Source organism: Eschscholzia californica, unplaced genomic scaffold (genome assembly GCF_041429995.1).
Source record: "Eschscholzia californica isolate CP2 unplaced genomic scaffold, dmEscCali1.0.p SCAF_2, whole genome shotgun sequence".
Taxonomy (NCBI): Eukaryota; Viridiplantae; Streptophyta; class Magnoliopsida; order Ranunculales; family Papaveraceae; genus Eschscholzia; species Eschscholzia californica.
In genome coordinates, this window is record NW_028238309.1 from 27,260,915 (window position 1) to 27,278,032 (window position 17,118).

The 17,118-nt window shown below is 37.4% G+C and overlaps 1 protein-coding gene and 1 long non-coding RNA gene across 2 annotated transcripts; one reads left to right on the forward strand and one right to left on the reverse strand.

The window, feature by feature from the left end:
- Window positions 1-728: 728 nt before the first annotated feature.
- LOC147557198 (uncharacterized) lies at window positions 729-2,773 on the reverse strand. Its single transcript, XR_015233713.1, has 3 exons — window positions 2,646-2,773; window positions 1,676-1,716; window positions 729-879 (listed from the first exon to the last, which is right to left on the reverse strand). It is a non-coding gene; the product is annotated as an uncharacterized LOC147557198 (long non-coding RNA).
- Window positions 2,774-3,000: 227 nt separating this feature from the next.
- On the forward strand, window positions 3,001-3,636 carry LOC147557199 (uncharacterized). The gene has a single exon (XM_086658774.1). It carries the CDS (start codon window positions 3,001-3,003, stop codon window positions 3,634-3,636), a length of 636 nt encoding a protein of 211 aa, XP_086514900.1.
- Window positions 3,637-17,118: the final 13,482 nt, after the last annotated feature.

A 17,118-nucleotide genomic window follows, 5' to 3' on the forward strand; every position in this document is an offset into this window, starting at 1 on the left:
ACGACAAGAATATGTTTGTAGGCAACTTTTAACAAATAATATATATAATAAGCTCAAAGATCTATCGAATACGAAGTACATTCAATTAAGGAAACCTATCCTTATTACCCGATGAAGTTACATAAGGCTCATTAGCAGTTTTGAATCCGAAAAGTCGGAACTTGGGCGGTTCTCCATTCGACCGCTAGCGAGACACTACAAAAACGAAGACCATTTATGACGGATTGGATGCGTCGCAGATAGAAGAAAAGCCGTCGGAAAAGGTTAATTCCGACGAGGCCTGACCGTCGTAAAGTGGTCGTAAATGGTGGCGACGCAAATACTATTTCCGACGACAGCAGTCGTCGAAAATATCTTTTTTTCCGACGATCTACTTAGAGAATCTCATCGGAAAAAATCCTGTTAAATGTGAATCTAGCTCGACCTATTCCCGATGCTTTGTTTTTGTAGATCCATCGGAAATTGTGGTCAAAGTATTTCCAACGGCTCTTTCCGACGAAAATACTATTTTTTTCTTTTCAAAATTGCTTTTTCGTTTTTCCTCTGCTGCTGCTACTGCAGCAATAACATTATCAATTACATAAACCTGCTGAGAAAAATAACATAAATCTGCTAACAATATAAAAACCAAACATTCACAAGAATAACAAATTAAAAGTAGTGGATATTTCATTAACGAAGTCAAATACATGGAAAATAACAAAGTCAAAAACCAATAATGCAAACAATACTATTGGTTTCATACAAGCATACCATAAAATAACAAAGTCGCTAAGTAATGTAACCAGTAAAACCAACCGAGTCAAAATCGAGGCTGAGATTCAATAATCTAATTGATATTCCATTCAACACCCCAAACGACTCGAGATATCATGGTAACTGCATTAACATACATACAAAATGAAGTTAGTAAGTGTCTTATCATTTGAAACTAGCAATTATGTGAAATTCGACCAATTTGGAGTATTAAACTTCCTTTAACGCTCCATGACTATTGGTGAACGCTCCGTGGCTGACTATAACTTTAGAAAAATACGGTAAAGACTTCGAAGAATGGACTCTCAACATACACAAAAACAAGTACAAATGTGTGGTATAGAGGGGCATCCAAAACAGGATTGAAGGATACATGGACCAACTGGCTAAACTCACTAGCTGATAAAGAACACAAATGGCATTGTATTTTGTTTTCAATTCAGTTCTTAAGTACAAAAATGAAACAACAAATTCTTGGTGTTTAATCTGTTTCTGATTTGTAGGTCAGTGGTAGTTGATTTACCTGTCGATCTCGTTATACAAATTAACAAGACAAAGTATCTTCTTTATAAGGTTATCTTCTTCATTTACTAAACAACATTTCAGCAACAGTTTATATTTCGTCCACACACTGCTACTATTAGTTCTTCGATTTGTCGATCTCCTGATTAAAGATTAGTTTCTGACTCAAAATCCACAATGTTAAGCTTATGTTAAACTACTTTGATCAGTATTATAATTCACTTGAAATAAACACTAAGAGACTCCAACCTATCAGTACATTCTAATTAATTTATAAAACTTATCAGTAAGATTAAGCGGATTCTTGATACATAGGGCTGATATGAAAAACGAGACTCAGTAACTCAATCTAATGTAACGAGATATGCATACCAACCAGGGAAGGAAGGTCACTCACTAGATGATGATTTCCTGTAGTGGGACTATGGAGAATCACCGCTGCAGAAGGACACCAAAGGGGTTCATCAGTATTACATAGTTCAAACATAGAATTAAAGGTTGCTGTCAACATAAAAATGAAGCATTCGCCTGGTATGTGTAACTTTCATGCAAATGAAGATTTGTTATAATGTTTGAAGTGTAAATGTAGGGATTTAGAATGGAAAATTTGCATTAATATGGCTGCCCCTACCGGACTTTGATGAGATGCTAATTGGTGAAGCACTTGACTACTTGGTATACAATTCTTATGAAGTTGCTCCCGCAAAAAAAGTGGTATGTGAACACATGCCATTAAATAAGTTCTTTGGTAATTTAATCCCTAACAAAGGGTCGGGAATGCCTAATTATTTACTTCCTAAGCATGTGATAACCATGAAGGAAGAAGATTGAAAACATTGACACACCAAATAATCATACATAAAAAAGACTGCATACATATAAAGGGATAACACACTTAAGCTCTAACCTGAAGTTAGTATTGGGAGCTCGTTATATGGATAACTTTATCAAAAGGACTCAAGAACATATTAAAACTTGTGAAAATTGTTTTTTAAACTTATACTATATAAAATATAGAAACTAATCCTATTTTAATTCCGATAGTCATTAAAATAGGATTAGTTTCTATATTTTACATAATATTAGTTTACAAAACAATTTTCACAAGTTTTAATATGTTCTTGAATCCTTTTGATAAAGTTATCCATATAAGGAGCTCCCAATGCTAACTAATTAATAATAACGATTAGAATATGAATATTGATGAACATTAATAATAGTCCGCTATCCATGGTGGCTCAACTAATTAATAATAACGATTGGAATGTGAATATTATAACTCAATATCTTAACAATGATATTTACAATCCTATCTTAAGCATAACTCTACATACTCAGCAGAATGATGAAGCAAGATGGACTCTTACCAAAACAGGTAAATTTTCATTCAGATCTATGTACTACATTTTGCGAACTTCCAGATACCCTTATGATATGATTGAATGGAACTTTATCGGAGACATCACCACAACACCGAGAATTAAACTGTTTATTTGGAAATGCTGTACGAATAGCTTACCAGTCAGAAACAAAATAGGCAAATATATTGGTAACCAAAACGATTGCCCATTCTGTGGCGAGAATGGAACTATGACTCATGTGCTTCTCCACTGTTGTTTTGCTCGATCCATTTAGTTTCATTTTAATATTATTACAGATGACGTAACCAGTATACTGGATTGGATACTAGTTTGGAAGGAACTGGAAGAAGAAAGGAAAGTTATGTTAGCAACGATCCTATGGAATATCTGGCAAGCCAGATGTGACAAATGTTTTTCTTCACAGGTTCAAAACCCAAAGCAAACTATTACCAAAATCTTAAGCACTCCGACTAGTTTGTATGGTAAAAAGGATACTAAGAGCAAAGACAAACAACCTCAATGGACTCCTCTAACCCCACCTTATGTGAAAATCAATGTGGATGCTTCATTCACATCCCTTTCCGAACTAGCAGGCATGGGTGTTATTATACATGATGATCGGGCACAATTTATTGCAGTGATGGCAGATTACATTAGAGGTCAGAATGCAGAAGAGTGTGAATGCAGAGCTATTATCCGTGCAATGCAATGGGCCGAAGAATGTCAAATTCACCAGCTGCATATAGAGTGTGACAACCAAAATCTGATCAGACACATCAATTATGGTGATCCGACTATACATTGGCAATCAGGAACTCATATGAATCACATCAACTGTCTGAAGCAAAAGTTTGATGACAACACTTTCACTTACACTCCGAGGCAAAATAACTCTCAGGCGGACCAGTTAGCTAAATGGGGACGTAGAAATGGTAGCAAACAGATTTGGCTCTCGGTCCACGATCTTCCTTGGGATGTAGATTCGTCTTCTTTGTAGGGTAATTCACACAATTGTTCACAAACAAACTGATTATTCCCCATTTCTACTATGCTATATAACTAGTTAAAAAAACATTTCTACTATGCTATATAAATGACTCGATCCAACACTCAATTGGTCAAGGGAGGGTAATTCACACAAACCTAAACCATGGAAGGCATCAACTCAAAAGGAGAAAAAATATCTGTATCAGTTATTTACCAATATTCAAATAAAGTAGCAATTTAAGCATAAAAATGGGGAATAATCCAAATTGCTCCCTAGGTCAGACTCCAGCAGTTGAAAACCCTTAATTGATCCATCTCAAAGAAAATCAATCAAATTGCCTAAATCATTAGTAGCCTTAAAGAAAATCATTGGTAACCCTAACCTAAGGAGGATTAAATCTGAAAATGGGGATTGAAATTACCATTCAGATGAATTTTACCATTTTGATTAAAAGAAGAATCACCCATTAAAGAACTATCTGAAACAACACTTAATAATTCAACATTTTTGTTTAAATTCATCACATTTGTAGTAGTAGTTGTTGTCATCATAGGATCAGTAAAAGTTTCACTGAGAATCTGACCATTTGAATTATCAGATGGAACGGTAGGAAGAAAAACACCTCTAGGGTTTGAGATGAAAGCTCTTAATTCATCAAATCCTCCATTTTCTCCCTCTTCAGCCATTCTTTCTTTTTTATACAATCACAATAATTTTCATAGCTATAGAGAGAGAGAGGGGAAAATCGATTTCCTTGTTCTTCGAAAATCAAAACTAAAAGAGAGAGAGAGGTTCTCTCAGATAGGTATATGTGTACTAGAGTTTGACCAATTAAATAGACACAAACACAAATAGCAAATTGACAAAAATCCTAATTCAGTAAGAGTTAGAGAAAGATCCAACCTGCACCGATAAGGATTGGGAGCTTTCCGTTCAAAACCCTAATTCAGTAAGACTATCTCCCTGGAGACAAAATGGAGAACGGAGAGAGCTGGAGAGATAGTTTTGGAAAGAGTTCGTGGTTTAGGTTTTCTGAAAGAGCTGGAGAGAAAATGGAATACGTGGGGAATTGATTTTAGGGTACTATTTTGGATGACCAAAGTCGATGAAAATAGTTTTCCCAAAACATATTTTCGCGGAAAATGTTGGCCACCAGAAATTATTTCCTTCTGACAGAGAAAATAATTTACCGTCGAAATAGGGACTTATTTCGACGGAAAATGGAGCCGTCGGAAAATCATAAATTTTCCAAATATCAGCTTGCATATTTACGTCGGTTAATAAGTGAGAAATCGTCAGTAATACGTTACATTTTCGACGGATTTCGAAAGTGTCCTCGGAAATACTCTGATTATCGACGACTTTTTATGTTTAGTCAGAACATATGGATATTATCGACCACCCTTCGCGCTCCGTCGAAAAAATCCGTCAGAAATAACCACCATTTTTGTAGTGAGAAGAGATGGCAAAGCAAAATTTTTTCGCTGAGGGTTCCAATTTGTTTGGTCGACATGATCTGTCATGGATGCCTTCGAGTTGGAGACTTGCCAGTGACTTGCATTTTGGTTTATTTGTCGGCGTCACAGTTATGAGTTTTTTCTACCTTTCTTATTTTATCATGACTTGTTGCTTGTTGCATGTTGCAGTTAGTAAATCTCATTTTCATTAAGAGTAAAACAAAATTATACAAGAGTATTTATAAGAGAAAGTATAAAAACTCTAACAACTCTCAACTACCTCTAACAACCCTAACTAAGTCATAACAAACTCTAGTTGTTTTGATAGGGTGTATCTAGAGTATATCAAACTCTATCGAGCCGAGAAACCAACTAAACCAACATAAAATGTCTCGATCAAGTGGAGCAGTGGTGTATACCTAAGGTCCAACCTCAATTTTAATTACACTTCTATTACCCTCCCTCAAGCAAGAGCTGGGGAACTAGCTTGAGCTTGCTCCTAAAGAAATTGAATTGAGGTCCAGGCAAGGCCACGGTAAACACATCTGCTGGTTGGTGTGTTGTAGAGATATAAGAGAGATGAAGTCTCTTATTAGGCACCAATTCTCGGATGAAGTGAAAATCCAAGGCAAAGTGCTTGATTTTCGAGTGAAAAACATGATTGGAGGCCAGAGCTAATGCTGATACATTATCACACCAAAGCACAGGAGGTTGAGGAAGAAAACAATGAAGATCTTTGAGAAAAAATTCAGTTGTAATATGAGCAAGAGATCTATACTCAGCCTCACTAGAAGATCTAGACACAGTAGGTTGTTTCTTAGCAGACCAAGAAATTGGATTATTGCCAAGAAAAATCACAAAATCTGAAGTGGATCGACTGTCTGAAACACTTCCACCCCAATCAGCATCAGCAAAGCCTTGAACAGTGAGGTCTGAGGCTTTAGTAAAATGAATGCCATATTCAATGGTACCTTTGAGATATCTAAGTATCCTTTTGACTGCAGCTAGATGAGAAGATGTTGGCTTACTCATGAACTGGCACACCTGATTAACTGAGTAACAAATGTATGGCCTAGTCCATGTAAGATATTGAAGAACACCCACTAAGCTTCTGTAATATGTGGGATCCTCAAGTAACACCCCTTCTGTGGGAAGAAGCTTTGTTCTATGAGGAAGAGGAGTGGAGCAAGGTTTGGCATCAGACGTTTGTGCCTTTTTTAGAAGATCAACTGTGTACTTAGTCTGTGAGAGAAATATACCAGACTTGTTTCTATGAGCTTTCATGCCCAGAAAGTAGTGAAGCTCACCTAGGTCTTTCATGGCAAATTGAGAACTGAGATTAGTGATAAGAAAAGCACAAGCTGAAGAAGAATTCCCTGTGACCAAGATATCATCCACATAGACCAAAACATAAAGAAGAATGCTACCCTCAGAAAACACAAAGAGAGATGTGTCTGAGAAAGATTTTTGGAACCCAAATGCTAGAAGAGCATCCACTAACTCCTCGTACCAGGCTCTAGGAGCTTGCTTCAGACCATAGATAGATTTATGTAGCTTACATACATAATTGGGTTTTGATTTATCATGAAATCCAGGAGGTTGAGTCATATAGACTTCCTCTTTGAGATGACCATGAAGATAAGCATTACTGACATCTAGCTGCTTAATGCTCTTATCATTTTGAACTGCAAGAGTAAGAAGAACTCTAATAGTTGTTGGTTTTGCTACTGGACTAAATGTCTCAGAGTAGTCAATTCCTTCTCTTTGATGAAACCCATTTGCTACCAATCGAGCCTTGTATCTCTCAATGCTACCATCTGAGTTTTCTTTCAATTTGAACACCCATTTACATCCCACTAAATTCTGATGTGGAGAAGGAGGAACCAAAGACCATGTTTGAAGATCCTTAAGTGCTTTAAACTCATTTCCCATAGCATCTCTCCAATAAGGATCTTTATGAGCCTGAGTGAAACAAGTGGGAGTGATGGGTAAGTGCCTAATAGTGCAGGAAGAGGATATTTGGTAGGTGCTAGAAAGGTCTTTGGTTTATAATGCCTGACTTTGTTCTAGTCTGCATAGGATGTTGGGATTGAATAATAGGAGGAGCTGGAGATGGAATAGGATCTGGGGAAGTATCAGGTGTTGGTCTGGTTGAACAAAAGGAATATGTGTAGGTGATCCAGGAGTGATGTTGTCTAGCTGAATAGGAGATGGATGTGGTTGTGGAAAAGATAATGGGTCAACCTGAATAGGGGGAAGGTGAACTGGATAAGAAGTGGGAGAAGGATGGGGTAATTTGGAAGATTCAGTGGTAGATGAGGATAGAGGAAAGTGATCCTCATTGAACACTACATGTCTAGAGACATATACTCTGTCGGTATCAATGTCTAAACACTTGTAACCCTTTTGATTATGAGCATACCCAATGAAGATGCACTTTTTGCTTCTAGTGTCAAGTTCATTGTGTGTATAAGGTCTCAGCAAAGGATAACATGCACAACCAAAGACTCTAAGAAATTCATAATCAGGTGAGCAATGAAACCACTTTTCTAATGGTGAAATGTAATTCAAAGACATTAGTGGGCGTCTATTAATGAGATAATTAGCTGTGTTTAATGCCTCAAGCCAATAAGAAGTAGGAAGAGTAGACTGAATCAACAAGGTCCTGGTAATATCAATAAGATGCCTATGTTTAGACTTAGCCACACCATTTTGTTCTGGTGTATGAGGCCATGTCAGCTGATGAAAAATTCCTTTTGTCTGAAGAAAACTTCTAAGGGAAGAAGAAATGAACTTTCCTCCTCCATATGTTCTAATACATTTCACTGTAACCCCTAACTGATTCTCAATGCCAGTCACAAAAGAAATAAAGGTTGAAGTGAAATCAGACTTATGTTATAAAGGAAGGAGCCAACTGAACTTAAAGAAATCATCTATTACATTAGCATAATACTGAAATCCACTTACAGATGTAATAGGTGCAGGACCCCATAGATCAATCTGTAATAGATGTAATGGTTTAAAACAAACAGTAACAGAAGAAGTAAAAGGGAGCTTTCTGCTTCTGCCTAGATGACAATCTGAACAAAATATATGCTTTATTGAATTTGAAGTAAACAAGTGCTTCAACTTTTGCAAAGATTGAAAGGATGGATGTGTAGGGTTATGGGTGTATCTAATACACTATCTAGTGTTGTAAGAGAAATCTCAACATACATATATGTTAACACTAGATTACCAGGATCGATTATGCATGAACTAAACAATGAACTAGAAGAGGAAATAAATACCTTTATCGCGTTTTTCCCTCGAACCATTCCAATTCGCGTGTGAAGATCGAGAGCTTCATGTGTAGCTCCTCTACTTGAGACACCGAGTTGGTTAACTTGATCTCCCTTCTTTAATGTCTTCTAGGACTTAATAGAAGGTTTAGAAGAACTCTTCTTCTTGACTAGATTGATAGAATTAATCTTCTCTCTAACTTCCTCTCTCTCTCCACTAGCTGTATATTGAGAGAGAGAGAGAGAGAGAGAGAGAGATGTAATTTTCTCTCTTAGAAAATTCCACACAAAAGCTCACCAAAGCTTGTACATAATTATGTCTAATGAGGTCTATTTATAGGGAACCATAGAGAAGGTATTTGACCCAAACTAGGATTCCTAAAATATCTCCTTTTAGACTTTAGCATAACCATCTTTCCTCATGCGTGTTTGCTCATCAGAATCCTTCAGATACTTAATCTTGCTAAGCTATGTGCCATGAGACTTGGGTAGAAATACTCCTTTTGAGTGTTTGATATTGGACTCTTCAAGACCTTTTTCTTGAACAAGTCTTATCACCTTTTGTAGATCTTTTGGTGCCAAAAAGCATTTCACTTTTATTTTGTCCTTTTATTGAGTCAATTCTAAACTATTTTCAACATCTGAATGTTGTTCTCAATCTCTAGTATGTCTTCTATATATCGGACCAAAGAAAACTGGGTCACTCCCACTAACCTTCTTGAACTTCTTGAATTCAAGATTTCTCTTAATTCCCAAAGAAACCAACTCTTGATCACTTTGCTGAATCGAAGATTCCTACTCCTACTTGCCCGCTTTAACCCCTCGATGGATTTTGAAGCTTGCATTTTATACCAGCTTTAGAAGAGTTAACTTCCACCGGAACGTGTCATGTACACATTCTTTAGCTAGTAGTAGATCATTATGGATTCCATTATGATCATATGGCTCCAAGCCATGTTTCGGAGTGATTCCGTTATGGCTAGCTTATTTTCTTCTTCAGTAGGATCTCAATCCTCTGAGACAGATTATGAGCTCTTAAGGTCGATAAGGGGTTTGAGCAACTTTGAGACGTTCTCAACTTTTTGAGGGCTCTCATGCGAATCTAATTCGACTTATGCGGAAGGATCTCCGAGATCTTCTATCTCCTCCTCTTTTTCCATATCTATCGGCAAAGAACAGATAGGAACTGCAATATCTGATCAGTGTCAGTTTGTTGCTCAGATCGAATATCTATTATTCCAAGGAAGACACCACTACGAGCAACAATTACCTTGTTCTTTGATTGTTTGTGGAAGACTCCCCAATATTTATTTATCCCATAAATAAATATTTTGTCTGATATGCAAACTTGGTTCTCGGAAACCATTTACGTTTCATATCTTTAAACCTTAAGAAAATACCACTTTTGAAACCATTCCAAACCCATACTCTTATGGTGTCTTTTCAGCTATTTGACGGAATGTGGTTAGTTAGGATGAACGATCGTATTTGAGAATGTATCCCAGAAAGTGTTAGGAAGATTGGCTTAAACCCAATATTGATCGATTCATGTCTAACATGTTCGATTACTCCCACTGGACTCATCACCCATATGATGTGTTTGTGGAGCAAGGTGAGAAACTATTTCTCAACTTCTTTTGACGGTCATCAAATTTCTGACTTCAGATATTTATCATCTCGATCTAATCGAATGACTTATATTTTTGTCAAGTGGATTCGGGCTAACTCTCGTTAGTGTATTAATAGTTTTATATACATCTGTGTATATGAAAGCTATTAGTTCACTAGTCATAACTTCCTTTCGAAAAGGTGACTTTGTCAAATAGTCCTTCTGAACAAAATTCACATGTGTCGTATGATTCAAAATCATTATAGACTTAGAAGTCCATACCATTGGATCTTCCTCATGTGTCTTATTTCAGTTTGACGCAATGACAAAACAAAGTTGACCGGTTTGAATCCTTTGATTATAGCCTATAGTATTGTTGTTAACGTTTCAATTCTCCTAGAACCGACTTTGTCAACAAAGATGTAAGAACCGGAATTCCCAATTCCGTTTCTTCGCCTTCCAGGTACTTAGGGTAGTTTCTTGTAATGCTTAGCCATTGCTTTTAAAACTCTAACCCTTATGCTTTATGAATCATAAGAGCTTTTCTTATATTCCTTTGGTAAAAGAATCTTAAGAACATGCTTCTTTAGATTCAATATTCCTCAATGTTCTTTTCAAGACGACTTTCTTAGAGGGACCAACCTCTCCATTAACAACATCTAGTGGAATTTTTCCTCAAGTTGTTGAATGGTTGTGCTAGCATACATATCATTAATCCCTACGAGAGAGAAGAACTTTATGGAAGTTCACACAAAAGAATTTGTGGATAATTATATCCAAAGTCGTTTGAAGTGGTAGTGAACATCGGGAATGGGATATTCTCAGACATTTCCTTTGTTTCGAATATGAGAGCGTTTCTCGGATTCTAATCCAATCAAGAAAATAACTTTCGTTTTATTCCTTCTCAAGGAATGAACGAAGGTTGGAAAACTAATTTTCTATTTGTCAAATATACTCTACTCTAAAAGAAAAACAAAATCCTAAAACTTATTATCATTGCAAAAACACAGTTTTTGCCATATTATTCAAAATCGTCCCCGTTTGAATAATATGATTCCAAGATCCCATTGCTACGGGGCTAAGCGTACTAGCGCACTGCCTTTAACTCCGTCATCCTGGGTTAGCAAACTCTTTGTTGATCATACTCCTATGACTCTTGGTTGATGAATAACACTTATGTGTTGAATTCATCCTTTTGCCTCGAAATCCAAAACCCTTTTGCTGACTCGTTGAGAATAACCATTTAGACATGTAGACCTCTGCTATAGATCTACCCGTATCGTCCCGAGGTAAAAGATAACACTCTGCGAAGGCCGACCCACCATCGATGAACAAGGGATCAACAGGTGTCTTAATCTGGGTAGGCGTTACTCAAAATTATTTTTTATGACTTTAACGTAATTTATCAAGTTACGTTACTGTGAACTCTAGCATAACTAACTGTGATTTATTACGTAAAGATTTATGTGGGTTTGCGTAATGATTTCTTAAATCTTAGTATTACTCCTAAAAGATCTCATCTTTTAGGTTATTTCTTGTTCGCCTAAGGTTCGTTTGGATTCATATCCACCACCCCACTCGAATCATGATCTCATCATTCGACTCGTCAATGGTTTCTTAAGACCCTATACTCTAAGTATTATTTGGGCACATCACACTTGTGCTTAGAAACAAGAAGCGTTTACCTATCTAAAGGTATACTTATCTACGCAATCACACAAATATATATACATACATTCAGAAATATGACAATCATATAGATAAAGTATGTATCCTAGATTCGTTTCTAGGTTCGCTATTTCTCGTGTAGCTATTCGTGGGAAATTGTGACATACCAATGTCTATCATGGATTTTAAGCCTATTTTCGTAAAATACGGACTAATTTATGTCACGTTTCTTCCTTAATGATTTCGAAAATCGCTTTAAGGAAAAACTCCGTTTGGATTATTGGATAATCCGGGTCAATTTCAAAAAAAAATTGGTTGAGATCGGATGAAGAACAGACTAAAACTCCCACACGGATCAAGGCCCAAAAGTGCCCGAGTCAAACTCTGAAGATCCGGGTCAAACTAGGTCAAGGGACTTTTGACCAGTCAAGGATGGAACCGAGATAGGTCAAAGTCAAGGTCTGGGCCTTGGCCGGACCCGCTCGGCACGTTCCAATCCGTGTCGTGTCCCTCGGGTGGACGCGTCCTGGCCCTAGGCCAGACGCGTCCCCTAAACCTTCAGACGCGTCCAGACGCGTCTGTCCAAGTGTACGCATCTCGGATCATATCCGAGATGTTTGGGACGTATCAGACGCGTCCTAGGTCGTCTCGGACTAGGAGTCTTAGACGGCCTAGGTTACCCCAGACGCGTCTTACGCGTCTAGAGCCGTGAAAGTCGCGTCTCGGATTCTTGTCCGAGACGCGCTAGGAGTCTCATGGTCGCGTCTGATGACGCGACCTTCCGAGATAATCTCGGACTTCCCAGTCCGAGTCGGACTGGGACGCGTCCGAGATATTCTCGGACTCCCAGTCTGAGACGGACAGGGAGATGTGCCATTGCACTCGACTGCCCAGACGCATCCAGGGACGCGTCTAGGCAAGTCCGGCCTGGGACAGAGCCTCCTTCTTCCTATTTTTTTGTTGTTTCTTCACTTTTTCTGCTGTTCCAATCTCTGTTGGCTACTTTTTTTTATGGAAATCCATAAAAAACAACAGTTTTTGAAAAATCCCTTTTCCAAAAACAACTCCTTTTCTATCGTTTTTTCGAAAACGTTTTTCAAAATTCGATTTCTAAAGTTTTTATGCATTGAAACCTTTTCAATTTCTATCCAATTATGGCTAAATCTAATTTAAACTAATCAATTTCATGTTTAAAACTAAATCTAAACATAAAATTATCTAATCAATCAAGTTCGAATATAATTCGTCTAATCAAAGTAAGTTTCATGCAACCGGCTCGTGATGCCACTGTAGGGTTATGGGTGTATCTAATAGACTATCTAGTGTTCTAAGCATACGACCCCCAATTGGACTGGACTGGATGATCTTAATCTTTATCCTAACTGACAAATTGATCGCATTGCCATCTTGGTCGAAGGACACTCCTTCGGAAGGACATCTCCTTCAGACCGAACGGTTATATTCTTCAAGATGACCCAATCTCTTGTGCCAAAGAGCAGGAGAAGAAGGTCTAGCAAGCATTGCCTTTATTTGGGGTTTATGTGGAGAGCCAGATTGAAGCTTTATTGGGTATAAACCTCCTTCAGCTGGCCCTTGAAAAAGAGTCTGATTTGAAGTTAAGTCCTTCACACAGTATTGAAAAGGGTCAAATGTTAAAGAGCAGTTATTGTCTTTGGTAAATTTGTGAACAGATAGCAAATTATGAGTAGCTTGAGGAACAACAAGCACATTCTCGAGATAAAAAGTATAATTTTTGTGTTTAAAAGCAGTGTTACCAGTTCTAGCAATGAGCATACCTTGACCATTTGGTGTAGAAATCACATCTTTGCCTTTGTAGACTGAAGAAGAAGAAGAAGCAATGTTGGATGCATCTGGTGTAATGTTATGAGAGGCACCAGTATCAGCATACCAAGGATTTCCCCCCAAAATATTGGCAGTAGCCATCATAGCTGCTAAATTTTATGGTGGATTGCGACCTTGATAGGAAAAGTTCATCCGATGATAGCATTCAATAGTTGTGTGACCTATCTTATGACATAGTTGACATGTAGGCCGATCACCATTAGGAGAATTGAAATTTTAATGAGGATAAGACTTTACTGAATTAGAACTGTGATTTGGAGGAAAATTCTTTCTTTGAGAAGAGGAATTGTTATAGTTTCTAAAACCTTTGTTTCGATTCGGATACTGATTAGAGTTATAGGAAGCATTTGGTCGAAATTGATTAGATCTATTGAATGAAGATTGAGCTTGAGGATTGGTAAATAAAGCTTGACTTATATTGAGAACATTCCTCTTTTGCCTTTCATTACTGGTTATTTTTTCACTAATTAGTAGATTTTGAAGCTCGGTTACAGATATGGGTGGTTTTCTTAATCTAATAGCAGTTGAGAATGAGTCATATTCAGGAGGAAGATCTCTCAAAATACTCACAATCAGTTCAGCACTAGAAGCTGGACTACCAGCAACATCAAGAGAATCAGAAATTTTCTTCACTTTTGTAAGAAATTCAGGCATTCGATCATTATCTTTCTTCAAATCAGGAAGATTTTCTTGAAGTTGGAATATATGAGAAGTAGAAGCTGCTGCAAATGAATCTTCAAGATTCTGCGAAAGTTCTTGAGATGAACTGTTACCAACAACATAAGGAATGACTGAATCTGATAAGGTCGAATTGATCCAGATCAGTAAGGTTTGATCTTCTTCAATCCAGTCAGTATATTCAGGATTGATCACCTTATTCTCATCATCAAGATACTGTTCTGGTTGTGGACGAGATCCATCAATCAGATCTAAGACTTTATATTTCTTTAAGATAGGAAGAAAAAGTGATCTCCAAGCTAAGTAATTATCACTTTGGAGCTTGATTGGAATGACATTTCCCATAGAATTTATGGCTAATGAAGTGATCTTGGGATGATCCATGTCAAAAACCGATTAAAGTAGAAGAATTGATGAAATGATGATGAAATTCAGATAAGAAAAGAAAGAAGATGAAGTCGTGAAGACGAGAATTTTAGAGAGAGAAAGAAGGAAGAGGATGAAGTCGTGAAGACGAGAATTTTAGAGAGAGAAAGAAGGAAGAAGATGAAAACGGAGAGGATTTCAGAGGAGAGCGTGAACTATCTCTGATACCATAGTAAATTTCATTTTCATTAAGAGTAAAACAAGATTATACAAGAGTATTTATAAGAGAAAGTATAACAAACTCTAACAACTCTCAACTACCTCTAACAACCCTAACCAACTCATAACAAACTCTAGTTGTTATGATAGGGTGTATCTCGAGTATATCAAACTCTATCCAGCCGAGAAACCAACTAAACCAACATAAAATGTCTCGATCAAGTAGAGCAGTGGTGTATACCTAGGGTCCAACCTCAATTTGAATTACACTTCTATTAGCAGATACTCAATAAAGCAACAAGATCAAAGTATTAGAGCGCCAGGTCATGGAAAGACTTAGTGCAGTTGCGCGCTTGCTCCTGAATAAGAGGCGTTTGGAGGTTATACTTGTCCTTGACAAGGCTGCAAGTCAACCCCTAGTATATTATTTACTAAAACTTTGTGTATTTATTTGACCCTTTTTGTCTTTCCTCTTTCTCAGGTCTCTTTGCTATACCTTTGTAGAAGCAATCATGCCTCCAAAGAAAGAGTGTTTCTCTTTCGTTAGCGTGATCCCAACAGGGGATATGGAGGTGTTGGCGATAGCAGAGCCTTTTCCCTTATGTTTTTTCCTCCGGTTCCGGTCCCCCGCAGTTTCCATTCCCCCATTGCTCGTCACCTATTGTTGCGGTACACTCGACGGGTAGTAGTGGCGTTGTTCAATATGAGATGCCCTCATCATCGTCGATATTCGGAGATGACTCTTTCGTGTTGCAGGTGGTTCCTAATTTAATGATGATCGAGGACTAGACTCGTATCGCTATGATGGGTGTTGCCCACTCATAAGATTTGTTTATTGCTCACACTTACCAGGTTTGTATTCGTCTTTCCCTTTTTTTTAGAGGTCTAGCCTTACACATTCGGTTTGCTGACTAATGATATATATATATATATATATATATATATATATGTTTCTTTTGTGGTAGGCGACTGTGGGTATTGGCTATGTTAAAATTTGATAGCTTACTAGGACCAAAGACTTACTGATCAGAAGAGGGGTCATTGCAAAGAATGGAAGCAAAAGTACCAAGCGAAACGTTCTCGTTTCGATGTAGTCACCGAAGAGTTGGAGAAATTAAAGGTGGAGCAAGTTAGATGGGAGGAAGCAACTATGTAGTATGGAAGTCGTGTGACGGTGTACATGCAGAGTTAGCTAATGGAAGAGTGTCAAGAAGGGGCATAACTAGTGCAACGTGGCTGGTGAGATTCCACGTTGGCACGAATGTAAGGTGCAAGATAAGGCAGCGGATGCAGCAGAGGTCGTCGACGGGATTGAGGCCTCTTGAGCCTTGTCATCGCCAGGCTAGTCTGTTTTAGCTAGGGAGTGGTTGGTTTGGCCTTGTTTCGTTTCCCCATGGGGCTTTGTAGGAGTTTAGTAGGTTGACTTGTCGTATTTGTTTTGGTTACTTGAACTAATTTTTGTTTGGTAATACTATAGTGTGTTCTGGTGGCCATGAGCTGTGTAAGACTTTGGTAGGCGACTCCCTCAATTACATTTCAACTAAGTCAGACATTCGATCTTCTGTGTACACTACAAAAGTGAAGAGTTTTTTCCATAGATTTTTTGATGGTACACTAAAAGATAACGTTGCCAATATAGTTATTTTTGACGTTTTATTGAACAACCGTCAGTTCTCCATCAAAATCGTTGGTAAAAGGGATTACATAAAGACGTTCATTTAGATCTTATAAAGATTTTCTCTGACGACTCCAGTTTCGTCGAGAATAGAGTGCTTCCAACGGTTAGAATTTTCTATGCCATAAAAATTATGAAATTTTACCTGTATGGATATGAAATTTTTGCCTCTAAATTTTTTACCAAAATAATTAGCGTAAAGTCCTAATTCGTCTGAATTTTCCTTGTTTCTCTCTCTTCCCCTAAATTATTTTTCTCTCTCTCCTCTCTCAACTAAGGGGGCATCTTTTAATGAAGGTTTTATTGAGTCAAGACCCATCAAAGGGTTTCGCCGCCACTTTGAGTCTGCGATTTTCTCATTTGTTAGTTATCTGATCAGATGCTTCGTCAATCAAAAATTGTTTTTCTTTTAGATTTTGTATGTTATTTTCGAAATAGTATTTATATTCTAAATAGACTTATAACATGATTTAAATTATGACATAGTGGTTAAGAGTTTATATCATTTAAATAGTGGCATGGGGGTTCGAGGTTTATATCATGTGCAAGAGTTCGTAAGTTCAAGTCCTTCCATAATCACTATTAAAAACGGTTTTTTTTCTAACATACATTATACAGTCTTAGTTTTCACTCCACTTAGAACCTCGTAAATATTAGTTTACCGAGAGTTCCTGT